Genomic DNA, 23,832 nt, shown 5'->3' with positions numbered 1-23,832 from the left:
AAAGTGGGAAACCTATTTTTATATAAATTCCTGAGAAACTATGCAGAGAAATGGTTTGCAGAGCTAAAGCCAGTGAAAGAACAGTATACCAAAACCAGTGATAAATGTTATTTACTGAACCTAAGCAGAGGCAGGTTCTTTGACACTACAAGGAATGGCAATTCACATCCTCACCCACAGGCATGATCTAATCTCTGCCACACACTTCCAGCAAAAATACATCTTTTTCCTTCACCAAAGTTGTACTTGGTAACTTCTTTTAAATCATGTTAATTTCAAATGGTATGGAACAACAAAAGTAAACAGAATCATATTCAAGATGTTAAAGAGTTTATTTTAGGAATGTGGACAAAAATAACACAAATATCTTCAATACCATACATTTGTTTAACAGATAATCAACAGCAAGGGAGGTAATTTAAAGTGTACAGAATAAATGGGGGCATACAATCAGATTGGGAGGACAGAGCTCTTTGCTTGTCACATCATACTGGTAAGCAACTAAAAGTGCTCAAGAAAACACCTCTATGAAAACAAAGACAGGAAATAAATCACATTATGGAAATATCAAAATAACAATAAAAGATTTACAAAAATACTGCCTTCTTACTGTATTGGCTCTGGCAGGGACTGAGGTAACTTTCCTCATAGCAGCCCTTATGGTGCTGCTTTGCTTTGGATTTGTGGCAAGAATGGTGCTGGTAACACCCCAGTGCTTTGGCTTTTGCTGAGCATTGCTTGAACAGCATCAAAGTTTCATTTTTTCCCCCACTCTGCCTGTTCCAGCAACTAGGCCAGGGGTGAGCAAGAAGCTAGGAGAGGAAGCAGTTTGCCATAATTAACCCAAACTGACCCCATTCCAGGCTCACCAAGAAAAATGGAGGGGGGACTGGGAAAAGGTCTGCTTCTGGGAGGTGGCAATTGCCTTTGAAGACTGTGTTCCCAATACCCTCCTTTCCTTCACTTACTGTGCCTTTATTGCAACTCTGCTGCTCCCATTCTCTCCCACAGGCCTCCAAGGGAGGGAGGAAGCAGCCAGGCAGCTCCTGGCCAGGGTCAGCCCTGGTAAAATGCAGAATCCGGGCAACTTAATACTTTTTTTTTTTCCCAATATACATTAAGTTTGCAGAACAAAGTGTTCACACAGACTGATGTTTCTTAAATTTAGGAACACATAACTATGTTTGTTTCAAGATCAACCTTCCTCCTATTTTGCTAACTGGCTTCTTTTTCACATTAGTGCTATATCCAAAGTACAGACTAACATTCTCACAACTGAATTTAATTATTCAAAGACAACTATGCTCTTCACTGTCAACCTTTACACATTACACTCTTGGAAGATCTTTTTCTAGGCAAAAAAACCTCCACCCACAAGAATGCACATGATGTATTTTTCATCAGCTATTTCTGCTATGTGGAACTGTGTTTCCATGTTGCTTTTTGTTTAGACACACACACACACATATATATATATATGTATGTATAAAATCTCTATTTAGGAGGAGAGAGCAACATGAGAACAACTACTTGAAGTGGCAGTTAAGACTGAACTCAAACACACTATTGTGACTATTAGCCATCTAAGTCAAGTAATAAAATACAGATTTAAGAAGAGGAAAGATAACCAACAAACTTCAGCAAACATTTCAACAACAAAAACCGTTTATAAAAAAGTAGTTTTACACACACAGGAGATAGAAATATGTTATTTCAGAAAGTCTTTAGCTGCTTCTAGTTTTACAACCAGGAAAAAACACTTCAGAGAGAAGAAAACAAAAGCAAAAGAGCACAAAAGGCAAATGAAAACAAACTGTCTTCCTGGATTCTGCAGTTACAGCTCTTGTGGAAGGGGCTCATCTTTATTCATTCTCAAATCTGCTGTAGGGGTTATCAGAATCCTGGAGAAGACCTGCAAAACAAAATGGAACCACATTTACAATTTTCTTATTACAGAAAAGCTTTGAGTTACTGACTTCACTGCAACAGGTACTGCATGTAACAAATCCAAAAGCCAATTCTTGTAATAGTTGCTCTATTACCTGAACACTCAAGTATCAGAATAAATTAGAAGTGTTAAGCACGCTTACTTCCCAGACTATAATCATGTATAAGTATTTCATGATTTAGCAGGGAGAGAACATTTTCCTATGAAAAATTATCATGGAAAACACATTTCTCTTTTGTGAGGTATACACCAAAAGTGCACTTGTGAGAGTCAAGTTGACAAAAACCTAAGTATAGAGATGTCTCAAGAAGAACAGATTCCAAGTGGCCAGTTTATAAATGCAAGTGACTATAAGATCATCATCCTTTTAAAATGTAAGATACTGCTACTTTGACTTAGTTCTACTTCAATTATACCCAACCATCTGTCACATTCAGCCAGCTTTTCTGCAACAGAACAATAATCTCTAAGAAAAAATGAATATCACTTCTTATGTGCACTAAAACCTCCAGGGACCAGAACAAGAGCATCACTTAATCCAAGGTGCAGTATATTTCCTTCACAAAGATTCTTAATGACTTTATACTAAAATACTGTCACAGAAAGCACTGCAAAGCCATCCAATTATGCTGAGTGCCTGGATATGCACAGCATCCTCTGTATGGATTAGCTGAGCAATCGCTGTTCCACGCAGAAACTATTTCAGAGACTAAGCCACACTTCAGACCTGGGGTAGGCAGAAGACTAAAAATAAAGAAGTCCTGTAAGAGTCCAGAGGCTGACCTTATGTTGTGAAAGCACAGGGCACTACTGCTATCTTTTCTGCCAAGATTTTTATACTGATGTCTGACAAGGGCTCTTCTCTAGCTCATTTGTCTAGGCATGGAGACAGAAGACAGTGCGAGCAACTCCAAATCACAAATGTTCAGATTCACAAGAATGACCAAAAAAATTTTTCTAGTCACTGCCAAACTTTGTAAGAACTCCTCTCAGTCCTTTTCACACCATACCTCTTTTCCACATGTAACTACACACAGATAGTGAACATTCACTGTTTTATCTGAAAGTGAAAACCTAAGGCTGCTGTAGGCAGACTACACTATTGCCTACCTTGTGCAGTTGGTGAGCTTCATTTGAACTGCCAGGTTATTTTAAGATTCCAGTCAAGCTGCACAACTGCTCAGTGCTGATTACTGTATCAGTTACTGCAACTAACCACCTGATAAGGAACATTAAATATTTGGAATAAAGAATAAATATGAAAAGTCCTATAATCACTCAAATAAACAAGATTACGAGCAGTAAACTTGTAAAATGTTAATAACAAAATTATTCCTTATATATAATGACTCTTACTTGTCCAAGGAATATTCCAGTAATTTATAAAGCTTCAACCACGTATCATGACATATAGTCTATCTACCTGGTGTAGTACCTTGTATCAGAGGTACTATCCCTTTCTATAATTGTTTTTGAAAAAAAAATTAAAATTTAAGCATTTAATAAGAATATGCTTAGATGATATAATTTTCAAAAATAATCTACCGTATTTTCAGATTTTGAAATTTTTATATTTTTAAACTTCTAAAAAGTGGTTACTTCCCAAATTTTAATCTTACCTTTCATGCATTTAAACAAACAGTTGTGATGTCCACTAAGTTTATTCTAGATGTGAAGTAAACTAATACACAATTAAAAAAAAAAAAAAAACCTCTTATCCTTGACCTGCTATTCAACCTTCAGTGCCTCCAGGTAATTTTCCTGCATTAATTTAACCCCAACCCAAAGAGAGCAGACACATTTATTTTACTCCCAGATCATCACCACCCTCACCCTTCCTCCAGACTTGTTAGTACTTTGGCAGTAAGGATATATGGCTCCTAATATATTTAGTTGCCTAAAACACAACTGAGTAGTCCAATTAAAAAAAATAAAATAAAATACAGTACTTCTGTATCTTACCCCTTTGAAATACAAAACACATTTACACAACATTTACTGAAAATCAGCTTCAATGCTAGAAATTACCACTATTATTACAATTGCCATTGCATAAACTCCCTGCACTCATTAAGTTCCATTTACAAATAAATGCAGCTAACTTCCAAAAGCTTTCCACTAAGTGGCAAGAGGTGGTATCATATTCCCTGACAAAATGAACACAGCCTGTAGACCTTTCTCTGTAGAGTCTGGCAAGTGCTTACTATATTTTTTTGATATTTCATTCAGGACACATACTCAACACTTCATAGGTCTGAAAGTAACACAGTAAAACAGCAGGTATTGTTTTTTACAGCTCAAAAAGATGAAACCAAATGGAAAATATTTTCTACATCCAGTAGTGCCAATTTCAAATTAACGAGAGGATTGTGTAAGACTCCCGATAAACCTTTCCTATATGATTCTGAGTGAATATACTTTTCCCCTGCCCCAAAACACTCAGCTAAAATCCATTTTAGAAAACTAATCTTCATATTTCAAGTGAATGTGCCATTTTTACTCCTCACTGCAAATGCCATTCCCAGTAGTACTTACTTTAATTTTACTGAATTATGTTTAAGAATGAACAGATCTAATCACCACCAATCAGGCATTAGTATGCCTAACTTAAAGTACTCTCATCTGCTTCATCACAGAATACTGAAACTAAATAGGCTTTAAGAACTATGGGCCAATCCAATGTGAACACTATTGGCTCTGACTTCAGAAATTGATCTCCCAGGAAAAAGGGACTCCAAGAGAAACGGCAAGCTCTCATTCAAAATGAGGATAACCAGGGGTTACAAATACTTGACATATTCACCTTTCAGCCTTGCTCTCAAACCTGCATCCAGCATTTAAATTTCTTTTACCTTCAGCATTTTAAGTACATTGTAAGATTACACACATTAAGTAAGAGGAGTGAGACAGCAGCTCATCACTTGCACTAACTCTTACTGAGGAAGTATCAGGCTCCAGTAAGTGGACAACAGCTATTTGGAGACACATTCAAAAAAAGAGGCATGACAAAAAGCTTCTGTCAGCTGCCTGCCACAGCTGCTCTGCCAGTGCCACTCAGAGGAGCTGGCGGCCCATGCTAATAGGGCAGCACACTTGGTTCAGCTGAAGCTATCCTGCTGCCATGAACCAGACAGGAGTTGTCTCTCAACTGCTTCCTGTCATCATGAGAGCCACTACCCAAGTTGTCATTTACCCTCAGGGGTTCAGGGAAACCAGATGTTTGTATCTTCATGAGCCTTGTTTGCAATCAAGTCCATTACATGTCACTGGTGAACTTGAATATTGGCACAGAGGTCACTTAAAAGTTCTTACTTCTATTTATCCTCGTTTTGAGGCTAGGACTTAACCTACTTAGCAATATCTAAGAAACACTCAAAAAATTTGAAAGGTATAGTAGTCCAGTATCTTTCATTAGCTTGTATGAAATAATGAAGAATCTTAATAAATATGAAATGACAGAGCAATGGTCAAGAGAAATTAATACCTCTTTCCAGCATTATCCAGCATACAATTTATATTGTATACTATCTAACTATGCTGATTCCTAGTCATTGAGATCTCTCATCCCATATCATTGCCCACAAACAGAATTAACAAGTGAAATACCTACAAGAGATTGTGTATAGCTGAAAACAAAAAAAAACCCCAAAAAACTAGTTTGCTGCATGTCTTCACCTCTTATTAAACTTTTCCTCCTTATTTTTTGCCCCTCAGATTAACAGCTGTATTCACTAAATAGCTTTCAGTGTTTGGCAATGCAAGGTTCTCCTGTCTTGCATTCAGAACACTAAAGAAGGTCAAGTATCTACCTTGAACAGAAGAAACATTTACTGTCATAAACTACTGAATATAAAAACCGATGTCTTACATAAATAAACAAGGGAGGATTTCATACCATTAAAATAGCTAATCAAAACCTTTGCAGAACTAAAGCAATGGAATTATAATAATTTTGCAAAAATTAAATGAAAAAAATCCTTCCACTAATACCAGGCAAAATCCTCAAATAAATAAATAAATAATAAATCAGCTTCTTGCTAATGCTGTACTGAACACACAATAGAAGCAAATGCAGCAGGAATTAAATTGTAGTTCCTTTGTGTACTACACAAGCTGCAAAGTACTCTGAATTCTACTTTAAATTTTTCCTAAGAGTCAACGTATAATTTGTGTAATCATATTGCATTCATATTTGTGAGCAAATGAAAAATACTATCAAATTGTGCAACAAAGAAACAACTGAAACTGTGTACTCCTGGTTGCTAAAGCTCTCCATTGCTTCCAATGCTCCCAAAGGATTGTGGCTAGAGTGACACCTGCAGTGCATTATAAATGTGTAATTACCATTTAAATGGGGTATGGAAAGCTGGGGGATGAAATGGGAAAAGGCATTCCCTTAAAGCCAACCAAATACTGAAATTTTGAGCATCATCTTAATCTACAGTCAGGTTAACAAAGTCATTCTGCCACTCATTCATGCCTACTTAACTGAGGATCTCTCTGCAGTGTGTAAGAGTGCAAAATAATCTAGAGCCTTCATAATTATTTGCAGCAATTTTTATTAGATTATGTTTAATATGCTAACATCTGTATTTTCTAGACAGTAAAAAATGTGGACAGAAGATTCAAGTCTACTCTGTGTCTCATTGAATTATTCTATGTCTCACTGAATTATTCTGACAATCATATGTCTATTATCAGAATGCAACCCTTATATTCAACTGCAATTATATTTTTGGATTTTAAAATTTATACATATTTTGTATTTTATTTTTCTTCAGTTACAAACATCCTTTAAGGATGTGCTAATTATGTTTATGTGAAAGTAAGGTTTTCCTTTAAGACAAAAATTAACCATGAGATTCCAAGCCTCAAATTGATATATCTGATAATATAAATTAATTTTTGCTCAGACAACACAGCAAACCTGTCAATAAACTTTATATAGAAGTTTACTAATAAAATTTAAGCTTTATAGTCCAATTGCAATCTTGTGCAGGTAAGCTGCATTGCAAAACCTAAGTGCAGGAAGGAGTGAGTATGTCTGACTTACATGAAGGAACACCTTCCACTAACACAATGAACATACAAACTTGTTTCTCATTAAATCATTGATAGAGGAGACAAAATGACACTAGCTCTCTATGACTGTGTGCACAGTATAGCTATAAGCAAAACTTGATTTACTGAATTTGATGTCTGTATTCCAGGGGCATTGCATTACAGGTCTACATATCAGGGAACTCAAGTACTCTAACAAGATCCAGCAAAGCACTCCACAAAGAACTGAGAGTTAAGCACTGAACAGACAAATCTTCAGTAAAATGTAGGGCCATACAGAGACAAGTGAACTGGTTTCACAAGCAGAACATAACCGAATGCAACTTTCACATCACCAAACCCCAGCACAGGGCTCTGATATGGGAACTGCAACTCTGCATCCAGGACCTGCATCCTGGCTGCATCCAGAAGATGCAAAGGTCCATCTGCACTGAGTGCTGCAAGTTATTGTGGGGACACAGCCACTGCACTAAGTTCTTCATCAGACCTTTCCCAATGATTCAAACTTGCTGAGATTGACTCTGAGTGAGGTCTCTTCTAAGGAGAAGCAAACACAATAAGCCTGTGCTGTTTTATGTTGCACTTGGATTTTGTTTGCTTTTTTTACATCTGGACTATTGTTGTCAACCACTCACAACACCTCTTGAAACTGAATTGTGGTTGAGATACAGGTTTAATTATCCTGTAAAATACCACAGAACGACTTCTATGACTGAGGCTTAACAAAAATTACTTCTAGTTTCTAAAACATTCTTTCTCCTACAGCTCCAGTGTCACAGTGCAGTTCTCCAGGCCTCCTCCGTTCCAGCAAAGGATCATTCTTTTACAAACATTCTCCAGGCAGAGAATTTCCTAGAGTTTGTCTGTAACACTTCTGCACCAGGCAAAGGGCAGGCTGCAGATTCATGAAGGCATTCCTAGACCCTGCCAATCAGTTTAACTAGAGGATGAAAATTAACAGCTTCGAGTGACTGTTCAGACCCCTAGAAACACCTTCTCTGACATTAGTGCAATTTGCATAATAAAAAATGCAGCCGAGTTTTAGCAGCTCTGTCTCTGAATATACAGTACTATTAACCTTATGAACAAATCAAAAGAAATGTGCAAACACTGACAAGCCTACATAATAAGAGCCTCCTATACAATACACCAGGTCCTACAGTCTTGTGATATCCTTCTACAACTGGACCACAGCTCCACTTAAAAACAAAGAAAAAATATTTCATCCCTGCATCAGGCTGCATCCTCCATCCTTCTTTTTCAAGCTTGATTTAAAAAGCTTGCTAGCTACTAGTCAGTCTCTCCTCCTTCAATAGGCATGGCTCCAGTAGCAAAGATCAAGTAGGTTGATTTATCACATTCAGTAACGAACAAAAAAGCCCCAAACTCAGTCCTCTTACTTAGGAACAGACAGACTGAACCACTGTTCAATCCCAAGCACACTGTCTTCTTGCCCAGTTGGACATTCAGTGCAGAAAGAGAACAGGAGAATAAATGTGCTGAGATCAGGTGTCAGAACACAGGCATCAGCAGAAAACTGGGCTTGATTACTTCTGCTGCTCATAAAGCAGCTTATTTCTGCTGTGAATTTTAACAATAATTAGGGAAAAGGAATCAACTTAGGCTTAACATCAAAACAAAATGACACATACCATACTTCTTACGTATTTCATCATGCTTCAGTTTTCTTTCGTGTTTCCTGCAAGAAATAAAGGCATCAGAAGAACATTCAGATGCTTTTGAGCTGTAAGCAAACTATAATTACATCCAAAAAGGACAACAGTACTTTTACATTGGTATTAGTAATTACATTACGATTTTTTTTTAAAAAAATCCCACTTAGCTGTTACACACATATATAATTTTTCTTTTTACATTTCATCTCTAAGTATCCACATACACTGTGTAAGACTTACCATAAATTCCTACTAATAGTGTGAATTCTTACTTGATAGTGCGAACATAAGATGTATTACAATAAACAATAAGGAATACTTTTTATATAAAAGTAAATTATCCACATATATGCACACTTCCACACACTGAGGTGTTCATCTATACATAAGTAAGGCACTGTACTGGAAGACTCCCCAGTGCTTTCCAGCAGGAAGCATAATTGTAAAATTTAGCTGTGCACAGAACACGCTTCAGAATACTAATTAATTATAATAATCCTAAATGGACAAAAATGTGTAGTACTATTTTGTTTAAGATGTACAGCAAGTGAAAGTGAAAACCACTGCTTTCTAAAATGCTGCATGGCATCCATGCAGAGAATAAATTAAAATATTGTGCTAAATATAAATTGGTTTTTATGTTGTCTGACCATAAGACCATTTTCAAGGCTTTATCTGATATTGCCAAACTTAAATTATTCACACAAACCAAGTCTCTGATGAGTTGATTTCTCCTTCCCCTTTGCAAATGTGAAGGGGGAAAAAACAAAAGATGTTTAAGTGGAAAAAATTCCATCGTTTCTCAGATAGTTTTACTATATTACCAAGAAAGGATCTATTTTGCTTATTTAAGAAACAAGCATAAAACCTCCTACACAGCTGCTTCATGAGTATGATCCTGGATCTATATACCTTGAGGAAAAGACATAGAATTTGGCAAAAAAGTTATTCCTCTAAAAAAACAAAAAACAAACATTAAAAAAAATACACCCTTTGTTACCCTCTGTTAAAATCCAACCCAGTTAGACAAGTTGTGACTTTTGCCAGATTCCAATTTGCACATATTCAGCAGAAAGCTGTTAAGCACTGACAGCTTATTTCACCAAAGATCCCATCTGCCCTATGCATATTCCACCTCCAAACAATTCCTACTGCTAATCAGATCCTGTGTGTCCTCAGAAGCAATTATCCTGCTTCCTTCAGAGCTGAGGGTTGAACTGGCCTTTTCCAGCAATTGCACTTCATGGAAAAGCATGCAGATAAAGCATGATGAGAAAAACCAAACGAGACAGAGACTGAAAACCTTCCACTACTGTTTCCCAGAGATACCCATGTTCATTACATCCCTCTGCATTACTAAGCCCAGGCAGCATAGCAAATAAAGCAAGCTGGCCAAAATGCAGTAAGAGGAACTGGAGAGTCAGGATAATGAAATTCATGTAGAGGAACAAAGTCAAGATTGAGACATTGAAAAGAACAGAAAAAAGAGGAGACAAATTTACCTATTGGAGGTAACCTGACAGCAGGATTTCTGCTTTCTGTGTTACATAAGAGGAAGATATTATATAGGGTAAGGGATCTCAGGAAGAGAATAGAGAAATTCTGCTTAAAGCAGCCTTCTCCAGTGTAAAGCTAAACCTTTCTACCGTACAGTTTTCACATGACCTCAAGCCAGGCTTATTACTGCTGGCACTAATGGCATTCCTTCCTTGTTTTGCATATCCTGTCTGAAGTAACAGAGTCTCACTGCTGCAGTTCCAGCTCCTGAAAGTTCAGTACTTCAGCAGTCAGTGTGAATCAGTTCTGAAAGAACCTGCTTAAGAAGGGGATGGTGCAAAACCAAGCTGTGTAGGCTTTAAGCCTCAGAAAGGCTTTAGGATACTTCCTGAGGCTATTCAAAACAAACCACCAAACATCTAATTAAATTTGAAGAGTAAAACTACCAATATCAGTGAAACATTCAAACTCTGACAGGCAGCCACGACGGCATCACTTCACCCATGACTAAGTCATTGCTCAGTAAATAAGGCTTAGGTACACATCAACCCAGAAGAACCAGACACAGCTCTGAACAGGCAGTCCCTGAATCAGCTGCCCAGAATTACTGCACCACCCACATCTCACTTTATTATCAGCTCAAGTCACTTCAGTCTTCTGAGTTGGTTCTGTTTCTTAACACCACTGCTATTACTCCATATTATAGATACTGAAGTTTTGGCTTCTCATGCAAGCTGTCCCCACTGCCATAAGCTGAGGGAGTATTTTTCTCAATACCAACAATTCACATAATAATTTTCCATACTTGGTTCTTCACAAATAAACTGCCATCCTTTCTTTCCCTGGCCTCTCTCCTTGTTCTTCCTTACCAATACGCTATCAATTTATACTTGGCACTGGATCTTATTGTTTAGCATTTGTTTATATACTTCTAAAATAGTGATTTATAAATTATATAAATATAGCATATAATTATACCATGTATTTGAAGCTGTAAATAATTGAGTGTATAGAAGACTCATTACTCAATGCTATGCTTAAAAATTATTTTTCGTGTTAGAGATGAAGTCAAATAAAGGACTAAAGCTATGCAATAAGATACCTGTTTTAAGTAAAAATCTGAACTCCAGACATGCTTCTCTTAATGCTCCTCACTATAAGTGCAAACTCAAACTATCACCAGTGATTTTCAACCCTCTCAGTAAACTGGCAGCTAGTTTCAGCCTTGTGTAGACAAGCAGAGAGCAAACATAATTACCTTTACTTTTCCTTTTAACAGGCATCTTCCAAAGAGACACTAAAGTATCCATAATTAACTGAATTTTAATGCAAACAAATATTAAATTTGAAAAGCAGACTTTTTTAATGTACCTGAAAAGACAGAAAATACTAGGTGCTGCAATCATCTTAAACCTTCCACAAAAAATATATCCATGGAACACTATAGAACTTGGGCCGCCTTAACTTTGTTTTTACCACTCACTAATGGAATCATGAAATGAAGCTCAAGCTAGTCCTGTTCACCTTCCATTGCCAAATGATAGGAACAGCTGTATTTGAAGTAGCTGTATCCCACAGAAAAAAAACAACATGTAAAATGACAAGAAAAAAACAAAACCAGATAGACACAAGGTCAATGCTGTGCCTATTTTCCTCTCATGATATTTATCTGAGCAGCTATTCAGCTATTTTCATAAACTATGTGTAAACTTCACAGTAGAAATGAAGGACTACACAGTACAAGGCAGTGTTGTCCTTTGCAGGCTGCTTGTCAAAAATCGGTTGTTGAGAATATTAATTTGTTCTACAGCTTGCTACTAGCAATTCATCCTCCAGAGGTCTTACAGGAAGCAAGCAGTGGGTACGGTGAGGTGCTCTAGGTTCTGGAAGTGGCCTACTCCTTGTATTTTCCCATGACCCCCAGCCACACACACAACAGGTAAGCGTGTTCAGAACATGGAAACACCCCAGGGTTGCTGCTGAGCTCTCTCCTGCAATTAAAACAGTTTCTGTTTCACAGACACACTCCTAGACAAGCTGGGAAAGAGGAATGCTGCTCTAAGTAATGCTGCAGCAATCACTCTGGCAGCACAGTCTGCTCCCAGTGATCCTTGTTCCTAGGCTAAATTCAAGAATGGAGCTGGTATTAGCCCTGTGTTCCCAATTGCCCGGTGCAACACCACTTGGCTTGGTGTGTGCACAGCGCACCTTACGCTCCTATATCAGACCTCCTACAGATTAACTGTACCAAGAACTTAAAGCTGATACACAAATCACAGAGGAAAGGCTATGGAACAAACATCCTCTGTTACGCACCTAGTCAGAAGTCTGCTATAACAAACTATCACACAGGTAAGTGCTATCTTAACTGAATGAATTATTCCATAATTAAGGATGTGCATTTCATCACAAGGCACATGGTTTTGGCATACAAAAAGATGTTGATATTCCTCACTGGATCCCTTCTCGTTAAATAGAAACAAAAGCCTTATATGAGAAACATCATGATCATATTAGTACTCAGCCTACTGTGCTGTGACTAGTTATAACTGGATTAAGAGGTAGAAAATTCCCCTTTTTTTCTGATCCATTTCAAATATTTTATATAACTTATCTAAGAAACTGTGTGTGAGCATAGTTCTTAAGTTGGACACCTATTTGTTACCCTTCCAGGCATATTTAAGTCTGACACTTTCAGCTCACAAATTCAGATGTTTATGAAAACAAATTTGCATCTGTTCTCTTCTTGGATAATGTTTGTCATGCACAGAGCATGCTACATGAGCATTCATGGTACCTGACACACTGAGCATCAACTTGTTTGCCCTCTGTTCATTTACAGGAATACAGCTCCTAATCAGGTACATCAGCCTTACAATAAAGCTGCTTTGTAAAAACCTGACACTGTCATGTCTAACATCACAATGCCTCTTTGTTTAGTACTCCATATATTTCTTAGAAAGGCAGAATACTCCTACATCACCAGGAAGTATACAACTATATATCAAGCTGTCACGACTTACCTCTGAAGAGACTGTAGTCTTCGTTCCTCTCTCTTCCTAGCTAGTTGCTCCTCTTCTTCATCTAGTCTGCTAGAAAAATAAGGAGGCAAGGAAAGCGTGAGGAAGAAAAAGCAACTTTAAACTATTTAGCTACTTTAAAAAAAGAATTTAGTTACTTTCAAAAAGAATTTATAGTCTGACCAGAGATACTACTTCATAGCCATGTAAAATTTCACAGCTGAGTAAGTATAATAGACAAGTTTGTGTAATTATCCTTTCACATTTTATAATAACAAAATACTTTACTCATGTAGTAATATGCCCTTCAACCTCCACAGGACTATTCACAGCTTCTTAAGAAGAAGATGCAGACTGCTCCAGAAGCAGGATTCCTAATTGCCCTTTTCCCCATGTGTCACACCCCATTTAGGACTCAGTGTTCTCCATGTGCACAGTTAAGTCCATTGTTGTCCTCTGGAAGAAGATTGATGGTTCAGAAGCCTTTGATGCCAGAACAATTTATCTTTCCAACTACCAATCTCAAGTTGCCCCCAGGAAACGAGTCTGTTCTGGAATAGGCAAGGATTTACCCGAGTATCAGCCATGTGCTTCTGGGAAATGCTGAACCTACACATGCCTGAGCTGTGCATGTGCAGATTTGCACTACTGAATTCTCTGCTGCACTTGAGCTTTGTGTCCCGCCTTGGGGAAAGCTCAGCTTCACTTAACTATTAGACAGACTGTGTAAGACTTGAAGGACACTAACACAAATGTCAAACAATTTTTCTGCTAATTTTTCACTGACAGAATTTATGATGATTCTTCAGGATTAATAAATGGACAACTGCCATGCTTGCCCATCATCTTCCAAAAGTGAACACAGTTCTGAAGATATCTGAGACAAATATTTACAATATTAATACACCTGAGCAGCATTACCACACATCTGCAGCCACCAACATGTAAGTTAAGCAAGAGTGACATCCAGTGGTTAATTACAGCATGTCAAACACTTTAATACAAATAATATATAAAATGTTGGTATATGATTCAGAAAATACATTATTCCTCTGTAATTAAAGAGCATTAAGTATCTTCTGATTTTCTGAATATTTTGAGTGGCTCTTCCAGATTCAGAAAGCTTGAGATTATACAATTAAAAGCATGGCTGATAATGGATGTTCACAAGAGTCTATTTAGTAGTTTAATGAATAATAGCTGTTAATGAAACTGTCACAAGTACATGGAACCAGACTCTGAGAAGTCCAAAAACACAGGATAAAAATAAAAACTATGCACCAATATTCCTAGGTGGTAGGATGGACACAGATAAGCCAACTACATTACTGATGTGGGTGTTAATGCACTTAAGAATTCTGTGTTCAAAGAAAAGGTAAATTCAGGCTTCTCAAACACTTATACACCACAGTTTAAGAATTCCCACAAGAAATACGGATACTTCTGCAAAACAAGGATACACCTCAGATACATCAAAAAAGTCAGTTAAACAGATCTAGTCATTTCCACAACTTTTCCTTCCTCCTATTCATGAAAAAAATAAGTTTCTTTTGTTGAAAGTGAGTCCCCAAAAACAATAAGAAGAGAGCAAAAGAATTCCTGCTGAGGATCAGTGGGCTTAAAGCCAATAATGTACAAGGCTTCAGTGTAATAACACATTCTGACTCCTCCTGAAATAAGCTGGACCCCAGATTGACAAGACCTTTAAATCCTCTAAGGGTCACAAGATTAAGCTTGACACCTCTGGAGTCTTGGCATAAGATAACTCTAAACTAACCCTCTATTTTTAGAATTAGAAGTTACAGTACTGATTGACAACTTTGCTACTAAAACTGAAGTCTAGAACTAATATCTCTTTTCACAGGATTCAAGCTTTATTTGCTGACATGTCAGCCACGGGAGCCCACTCAGTTGTTCTGCAGAGGATATTGGCAGATCTAAACCTGTTCTTTACATCTTCAGGGCTTATCAGCACAGGGCTAAAGAGTATTCATTTTTGTGCTAGGGCAGATTTGGTAAACCAACCTACCAACAAAACAGGTAAACAGGTACATGCTTATTCCTCAGGAAAGAGAGAAAGAAACAAGAAAAGAATTTGCAATTATTTTCACGTTTCTTTAAAGCCACACATGTACCATATTTCTCTGGCTTTAAGATCAGCACCAAACAATGTACAGTTACATAAGTTGTTTTTAAAAAAACAAAACCAAATCTCAAACAGGAACAATGAGACAAAGGTACTTTAAAAAGTACAAAAATAATTTCAGACCAAGAAATAAGGTCTCCATTTTATTCATATGGGAAGTACTGAAGGACAAAAAGAACAGAGCTAGCTGAAACTACCCTTTCCAGAAAGCTTTAAAACTTGAGTGATAAATGCAAGATGTTGTGCTGTGCCACTTTGCATTGCAGCACTGATACACATTTTAGCTACTCATCAACTACTTTGCTCTGTTTAATAATATCAGCTACTTAAGAGAAGCCAGTTGAAAAAAAAATTCACAAGTTCTCCAAGATCTCAAGAACATTTAATTTTGCAGTATTACTTGCCTTGAAAATAAGTAAATGATTCTTAGTATCTTAGAGCAAAGAGGTATTATCTTACATTTAGAATATATTTTTGAATTGGCAAAGACAGCTAATCCCTTCGACACTGACTGCTAGATCTGCTTAGAGACTAACAGATTCTAGAGCAACTCTGAAAGATGGATACCAAGTGCTGTATAGGACACTGCTGCCTAGTTACTTGTTACTCACCTGGTCCCTTTTTGCTGTACCATGAGCTTGCCTTGAAAGAAATTATTTATGCCATTATCACAAGAAGCAAGGATTTACCTGGTTGTTGAAAGATTTCATGTCCAATGTTAATAAGAAAGTGTAAAACACAGATGTTAATAAAAGCAATAGCTTACCTGAAGTCAGACACATCAGTGCTGTTACCACTAGAAAAATCACTTCATTGTCACTCCAGCATCATTTCCAGTGTCATACTACCTGCCACTAAATATCTTGTTGTTTTTCACAAACTAACAAAGTGACTAACAAAACTGCTTCGACATGAAAATACTCTTAGCATACTGAAGATTAAAAATTGTAGGTAGACAGGGAAGACCAGGAGAAAGTGTTAATAAAGAAAACAAATACATGTGTTTACCTCCTGGAACGCCTTCTGCAGTAACAGCAGTAACAGCAGCAGACTGTTATGGACACCAGAATGAGTCCAGCTATCACAGCCATGGCAATAATTAAAGCCTCAAAGTTTACTGAAAAACATGAATATATTCAACTTGTTAGACTCCATCAGTAACATTTATCTTTCTGAGAATTCTTCCTTTCTTTCCTAGACATATTTTTCATCCCTATCTGTAAAAACGTCCACGTGATTCTGCTCAGCTACACCAGATAAAATGCAGTGTAACACATTCAAACTTTGCTATACACTGAACAGACATTAAGTAAAACCGTATTTCTCATTCTCTTACTTCCCTACAAGTTACAAACAATAAAATATATTTCATCCAGTAAAGCAAAAATTTTTAGAAAAATCTCTTTTAAAGAAAATTTATTTTTTTCAAAAGTATACTATTTAATTGAAGCACAAAAGGTTTTTTGACCCTATTAAAGTGCAGAAAAAGACTGTCAGTTTTCAATCTGCATTCCTGGCACCTGTACCTATTTCATCTGCTTACTATTCATGAAAATACCCAACACAATTAAACTACTTTGTATTACACTGTTCTTCACTCTGGTTAATAATCCGTCAGCACATGTTATTCTTATTAAATTGTAACTGGAAGCCAGTCATTTGTTTTTGACTTTGAAAGCTGCACTATTCACCTTCATTTTCAGCAATGGTGAACAACATTCATCTCTTAATTTTATTTGCTCAAAGGGAAAAAAAAAAACAAACATCACCACCACCTTCACAAGTTAATTAAATTTCCTGCTGTGTTTGTAGGGGACAGTCTCAGTAAGACCATATAACCCCATGGCATGTTGCTGCCTGTAATTTGTACAAAGTCTATTAAGGATATGCATATTTGAGGGTGTTTTTGTTGTTGTTTTGGTTTGGGGTTTTTTCTACTTTATTTATTTTTTTTTCTGAGAATGTGCTCCATTGTGAAGTTTTCGCTCTGTGCTTAAGCTACAGTTAATCCAGAATCACAAATGGCACACAAGACAGAAGCCATTTCCACAGCAGCAGTAAACTGTCAAGACCATGCTTAGTATCAGTAGAAAAGGACATGTGTTTCTCTACTTGATGTGTTTGAGAGCGTTAACTTCATAGCAGCTGACTTGATGCTGTGTTTTCGATTTCTGGCTCAAACATGCTGGTAACACACCAATGTCTCTGCTGTAGCTGAATAGGATTGAAGAGCACCAAAATATTTTCCCACCTCCCCCCCTGCTCCCTTCCCTCTGTTCCCTCCCCAGTGAGTAGGGCTCGACACAGGCAAGAGACTGGGAGAGGTCAGGAGGGGATGCTGACAAAACACTTGACCCAAACTCGCCACCATATAATCTTGTGGTCAGTGAAAAAGGTAAAGAGGTAAAGGAAAGATAAGTGGAGGGCATAACTGGGTTCCAAGGGGAAAGGCAATTCCAATGGGAATTTATTGTTTGGGGACTGGCTGAGAATCAGTCTGCCTGTGGGGGGGATGGTAAAATAAATTGTGTTTTTTCCTCTCCCTCTTTTTCCTTTCCTTTTTAAATCATCTTTATCTCAGTCAGGAAGGTTTTCTGCTCTTGTTCCTTTTTCTTCTTCCATCCCACTGGTGCTATGGGAGAGGGGAAGGAAACAAGCAGCTGTGTGAGTACTCATCTACTGGCAGGAGTCAACCCTCCACACTTTCAGAAAAGTCTGCTAAACATTTCATAGAGCCTTTACTACAACACTCTGAGCTCAGTTTTCTTAAAAGAGAGCTTTATCACTGAAATTATAGTCTTACCATACCCTAAAAAAACTTCAACAGAAGTCTAAGCATAAATGCCTGTCCTCAGAAAACAAAGCACAAAGCCCTTCTGTAATAATTCTGTAAGAATATAGAACTAATAAAGTTCACCTGTACTTTTTGATCTAGGCACTCTGCAGCGGTCATTTACTGGCAGTGTTCAGAAATTTGCAAGTTCTAACAGCAATCTTCTACCTCTGCTACTCTAATTTAGACTGCTGCAAATGCTCTGCTGGACTGAAGCTGTACTCTTGTTTCATACACGAGGCTTTCCAATGCCTTAGGTGTTCTCTGTCCCATTCTAGTCTGAATTTAGATCTGTACACACATTATTACAAAACCAACACCAAATACTTCACCCTGATGGCAGCACATGCTCAGTCCTGTATTTTGTAGTAAAACATGCAAAGCAAATGGGAATTGAAGAACAATGACATGATGCAGGATTACAACCTACAGTGGCACCATGCATGTTCCTTTTAAACCTTATACCTTTGGTACACTGTTATTTCAGTTGTTCACTGCTGCCACTGGAATATAATAGAACTGTGGATCTAGACAAATCACCCAACACTTCCAAAAATTTTAAAGAAGGTAAAAAAGTTTTAAAGCCATTGCATCAGCACACCTACACTGGCTGTTCACACAGAAACCTTAGCAATGACTGTTTCTATGTTCAGAAGATTAGAGCTACGGCTCCAAATCAACCACAGCTTCCTCGCCCCACCCCTCCAAATAAAGTATCAGGAAACAGCTCCAGCAAGCTGCCTTATTTTAATCATACTCATAAATATAATTCTCTACAGCAAAAGTGAAATTAGTACCTACTCCAGCAAACTCCCCATCGAGCATTTGAGAGAGAACACAATGAAGACGGTGGAAGAATACTTCTTACAGGGTAATCAATACACGTGTTGTTGGTGTAACACCAAAGGCACTGTGCAGAAGAAACAAGAAAAAACCCAAATTATTAATCTTCAAAAACAGTTAACAATTTAGTGCACCACTCCAAAGACAGATTTCTTATGTGAATGCAGTACTGGAGAAATGGAAGTGCTTTGTTTTATAAAGCCTACAGAAGTCCTCATGCAATTTCTCAGTAAAACTAAATAGTGAATAAGAACATAAGAACATTTTGTACTTATAAGTAACACTAGCCTGAAAAGATCTGGGAACATATTGAAGTACTCTGAATATTTGAGGGCAAAATGGCTTTGGGTTTAAAATTACTAGAATTTACAAATAAGAAATACAAAATCAGATCGACAACTGTTCAGAATTTTAAAACACCTTGTATCTTTAAGGAATAAAAATACACCTATACTCTTACTTCAGCCTTGCATTTAATTATCAACAGAAAGAAAATAGTAAAGAATCCTTATAAGTCTACAGAAGCTTTAGCTGCAAGGTAATGAATGATACAGCCTCATCCAGTCTGAGTTTCAAAGTACTCTGTGTACCTTAATTGCACATGCTTATATATCTGGATATTTTTAAAATTTAAAGTTTTTATGTGTATTATAGTTAAAATTCCAGTACAACATTTCTGCTTTTAAAGTCATCACTAAGCATCAAGCTTAGGTTTTGGTTTTCATCTGTTAAAATAAATACTTATTTGGAAGTCATTTACCACATAACTCAAACAGTGATATAGTTTTGAATAACAGCAATAGGAATCTTTGATAGAACATGTTTTTTTAGAATTTGTTATAAAAAGAGTTCGGCCAGGAACTATGGTTTATCTAGGAGTATCAAGAATATGTCTGTCATACAGCCTCAATTACTCAATTACACAAAGCCTGTTATCTTGCTCTTAATGGATTACAAAACATTAAATACAAAGGAAACCATCTGTAGCAGATTCTGCTTCTTGGAAAGTGTGGATACAAGAAATATGTATTACTATTTTGCAGTTGCTAGACTGTAAAAGTTAAACATATCTGTAAGGACACATCAACAAAAAAACCTAAGAAAATAGAATTCACTTTGCAAAAACTGTGCCCTTTCAATTATAAGTGTAAGATGAGAATGTGATTTTTTGGTTCAAATATTTAATAAGAATTAAGAGTTCAAAAATAAAAACTAATAGGGGGCATAATAAAAGTCACTGTTAAACTCTGAATATAACGTTGACCCTGTTTTAAGTCGGAAGCTGGATTAGGTGGCCCATGAGGTCTCTCCTAATCTGAATGAGTGTACACTGTTGATGACACCTGGGAGCCCAGGAAGGCCAGCTGTATCACTCTGATGGAGATCCTGCATCTACCTCCTGAAAACGTGTCTAACCCAAAAGGCAATACATGACACAGCTACTGGCTGGAGCAGGGGCTGAAGTACAAGAAAATATTTCAATTGACTCATTCCCAATGATAAAAGAATCTAACAATACACAATCAATACAATTCAATTAACATTCTTCCCAATATATGTTTAAGACAAGCAAGTAAATTCAGATATTTCTCAGTCTTCCTTGGTGAAAAGGTTTTTCAGTAATGGAAACTTAGATGCAACTTTAAGAGTCCTTAAATGTTTCTTTTCAGTGACATCTGAAGTCTGAATTTTAAATAATCTCTCACTTCTGCTCTCCAGGATGCTTTCTGCATACTTATCACAATCCTTATTGTAGAGCTAAAGAAGTTTTCAGCAAATAACAGAGAAACAAACTCTAACATTTAAATGTCTGCCTTACTGCAATCTCACTAGAAATCTGAACACTTTGCTATCAACAGTAGCTTAGCCTGGCAGTCTTAAGCACACACAGTCTGATGTAGTCAATGGAAGGACCCCATACACTCTGCCTGTTACAGGCACTTCTTGGGGCATCTTTAGAGAAAGGCCCTTCCAGTTTATTTACATTCATTTCCCCAGTTTTCCTAGCATGACAGCAGAAAAGCAAGGCATTTTAACTGAGTTTATTAGATGGACATTTAATTAAGTGCTACCCTCAAAATGAGGATGAGTCTGAGACAGCAGCAACATCAGCTTGCTCAGCTGAGCTATAAAAGCCCTGAGCACACACTGACGTTGGACACCTGGATTCCATCTGTCCTCTCCAAACAAAGCACAGAAAACATCCTGAGCGACCAAATCATGGAGCAACCCTGGAAAAGTGAAAGCACACTGGCATCACGTGTTGCAGAGGGGAAGCAACACATCGGTTGACTCTATTGCTTAAATAAGAAACAAACTGCCAAAGAAAGCCTAACAGTTTGATTTCATATTAAGCGGAAATTCTTACCAAACAAAAAAGATGTTAAAAATCTTACCGAAACATTTTTTAGACATTCTTCACAGGACTTCTGGGAAAATGCTGAACATGCTAAAAAAATAAAAACACCAAAATACACAGAGATTATACATTTATTTTTATTCCATAAAGTCAAGCATTTATCATAATATTTAACCTTTTTTTTTTTTCCTAATCCTAGATAAAGCAATAATTTTGACTGAGGTAATGAAATCTCAGTAATTCCATTCCAGGAGAACTGCAGTAAACAGAGATAAAATTAAGTTCAACCTTAGACACAGCGAAACAATTCAAGCTTACCTTTAACCTCAGCTTGCTTTCTCTAAGGACAACATTGAAGATGCAACCCAAGAGTCTCCTGATATCTCTGCTGAAATTCTAGAACTTACACATTTCAATTTAGGGAATGTTCCAAATTGTGCAGCTTTGGAAGCTTTGCAAAAGCTGGCCCTTGCTTAGGATTTGTCTCCTTCCATAGGTATTAACGCTTTTCTGGGAGAAAAGAGTTTTTGAAAGCTAAAGCTCTCCAAATACAATGATTTTAAATAACAACAAAAAGTATTTCCTAATATAGGATACAAAACTAATATGCAAGAATTCAATAAGAGCTTTAACAGAAGCTTGACAAGCCAAGTGGTGCATTTTCTCTGAATTTTAAAAAAAAATACATACATACTGGTGTTCACATTTACTTTTTGTAGAAGTACCCCATGTCTACCATCTTAAGACCATGCTTTTTTTATCCATAACTCAGACATAATTTGTTGCCCACAGGGCCACATACATGCCATAATCTTGACCTAGATGAACTACTTGAAAGATGAAGGGAAAACTCCTTTCCTACTCTGAACCTGGATTTTTCTTCCAGTAATTGTACTTCCTACAACAATTTTTTACTCCAGTTAATGAAACAAGCTTGTTCTTATTTCAGCATAAAATAAATGATCTCCAAATGGAACATCAGTCACAAGCAGTAGCCAATTTGAACTACAGTTACTTGCTTCTGAGACAGCTACAGATTTCAATATTTTCTTTTCATAATTCAATATGAAATATTTCTGGTACTAATTCTTAACATTAAATGCATTTAATTAATACAGTCATATAGAAAAACCCCTTAGCAGTTTATCCCATATCAATTAAATTGTTACAGGTACCAATTAACAGCCTAAGTGTAAGGCCCATATACCAATTCATGAACCTGCTTCATAAGAAGCAGGTTCAGAAACTGTTCAGTTTATACCCAAAAATTTTCAAATGGGATTTTTCAACACGGAGTACCACCATAACTATTATAAAAGTACTTCACTGCTTTCTCATTGTGAGATTTAAAACATCCAAACAAACAAGCTTTTTGAACATGAATTAGCAAGGCTAATTTGCTTCCAGTAAGTTGTCTCAAAAAGCTAGAGGCTCCCTTTTCAAGTATAAACCCTTCCCTAAAGGAAATTAAATACCTCTAGGTGGGATCTAGACACACCTGTCAAGGTGCACTTGAGATACCCAAATCTGATGCCAGCCAACCTGGCGTGCAGCTTTGTGGTCACATCTGTTGGTGGCAACTAAATCTGAGGCCGAGCTTCACCAGCTACTTGCCAAGAGCAGCGAAATGATAAATGATTCCAACAGAACAGGGAGACGAGCATCTCCGCCAGCTTCTCCTGAGCCACGTTCCTCATCATCACCCAGGGCTGAGCAAACCCTGGCGACTGCGTCTCTAGGATAACCCTGCTTGAGCAAGGGAGGTTGGACCAGGACACCACCGTGGTCCGTTCCAATCTGCCCCCTCCTGCGATTCTGTGACTGCTGTCTCCGTCCCGCAAAGACCCGGAAAACCCCAGCACTTCGGCCGGGAGCGGGCCATTCCCTCCCGGCCCACGGGCCCGGCCCGCTCCGCGCCGGGGACAGACCACGGCAAGCCCCGAGCTCTCCGCAACTCTCCTGAAGGCCCTTCGGGCGCCGCTGGGCCCTTGCAGGCCTCGGGACGAGCCTGAGCCCGTGCCCGCCGCCGTGCCGCTCTGCCCGGCTCAGGGCCGAGCGCGGGGCCCGGCCAGGCTCGCCGGGGAAGGCCGCACCCGCGGCACGGACGGGAAACAAGGGCAGAGCCGCCCGCCCCTCCTTACCCTGCACAGGCGGAACCGTGGTGCGGATCTCCTCCAGCCCCGCCACGGCGCGACCCCACAGCAGCGCCAGGCCCTGTAGCCACAGCGGCCACCGCCGCGGCGCCCCCATGGCCGGCACGGCACAGGACGGGACCCCGCTGGCTCCGGCACCGGCACCCGGCCCCGCGCAGGCGCCGCCAGCCCCGGGGCGGAGCGGGCTCGGGGCGGGACACGGGCCGGGCCTCGCCTTCCCCGCTCCCGGGTCGGGAGAGGCGGGGATGTGCCTGCTGCTCATCCGCGGTCGCTGTAGGCGAGGTCTGACGTACACG

The 23,832-nt window shown here is 38.2% G+C and overlaps 1 protein-coding gene across 2 annotated transcripts; it reads right to left on the bottom strand.

The window, feature by feature from the left end:
• Nucleotides 1-313: 313 nt before the first annotated feature.
• On the bottom strand, nt 314-23,813 carry LOC107200189 (pituitary tumor-transforming gene 1 protein-interacting protein-like). 2 transcript variants are annotated; one of them, XR_004495773.1, is made up of 8 exons: nt 23,525-23,813; nt 21,421-21,473; nt 18,983-19,091; nt 16,357-16,465; nt 13,206-13,274; nt 8,662-8,708; nt 3,059-3,167; nt 1,825-1,912 (listed from the first exon to the last, which is right to left on the bottom strand). XR_004495773.1 is itself a non-coding variant. In XM_015618313.3 (7 exons), the coding sequence occupies exons 1-7, from the start codon at nt 23,796-23,798 to the stop codon at nt 1,863-1,865; spliced, it is 711 nt and encodes a 236-aa protein (XP_015473799.2). In that variant the 5' UTR covers nt 23,799-23,813; the 3' UTR covers nt 314-1,862. The 2 variants fall into 2 exon arrangements, 1 of the variants encoding a protein (XP_015473799.2); XM_015618313.3 differs by lacking the exon at nt 3,059-3,167 and having other exon boundaries at nt 314-1,912.
• Nucleotides 23,814-23,832: the final 19 nt, after the last annotated feature.

Source organism: Parus major, chromosome 2, assembly GCF_001522545.3.
Source record: "Parus major isolate Abel chromosome 2, Parus_major1.1, whole genome shotgun sequence".
In the NCBI taxonomy this organism is placed as follows: Eukaryota; Metazoa; Chordata; class Aves; order Passeriformes; family Paridae; genus Parus; species Parus major.
This window is presented reverse-complemented; position numbering and strand designations above follow the sequence as displayed.

Coding starts and splice junctions, on each gene's coding strand:
- LOC107200189 (XM_015618313.3), bottom strand. CDS start 23,798: ATGAGCAGCAGGCACATCCCCGCCTCTCCCGACCCGGGAGCGGGGAAG. Junction 13,275..16,356: donor TGCAGAAGGCGTTCCAGGAG/GTAAACACATGT, acceptor TTATTTTTCTAG/CAGACTAGATGAAGAAGAGG. Junction 8,709..13,205: donor AGACTACAGTCTCTTCAGAG/GTAAGTCGTGAC, acceptor TATTTCTTGCAG/GAAACACGAAAGAAAACTGA.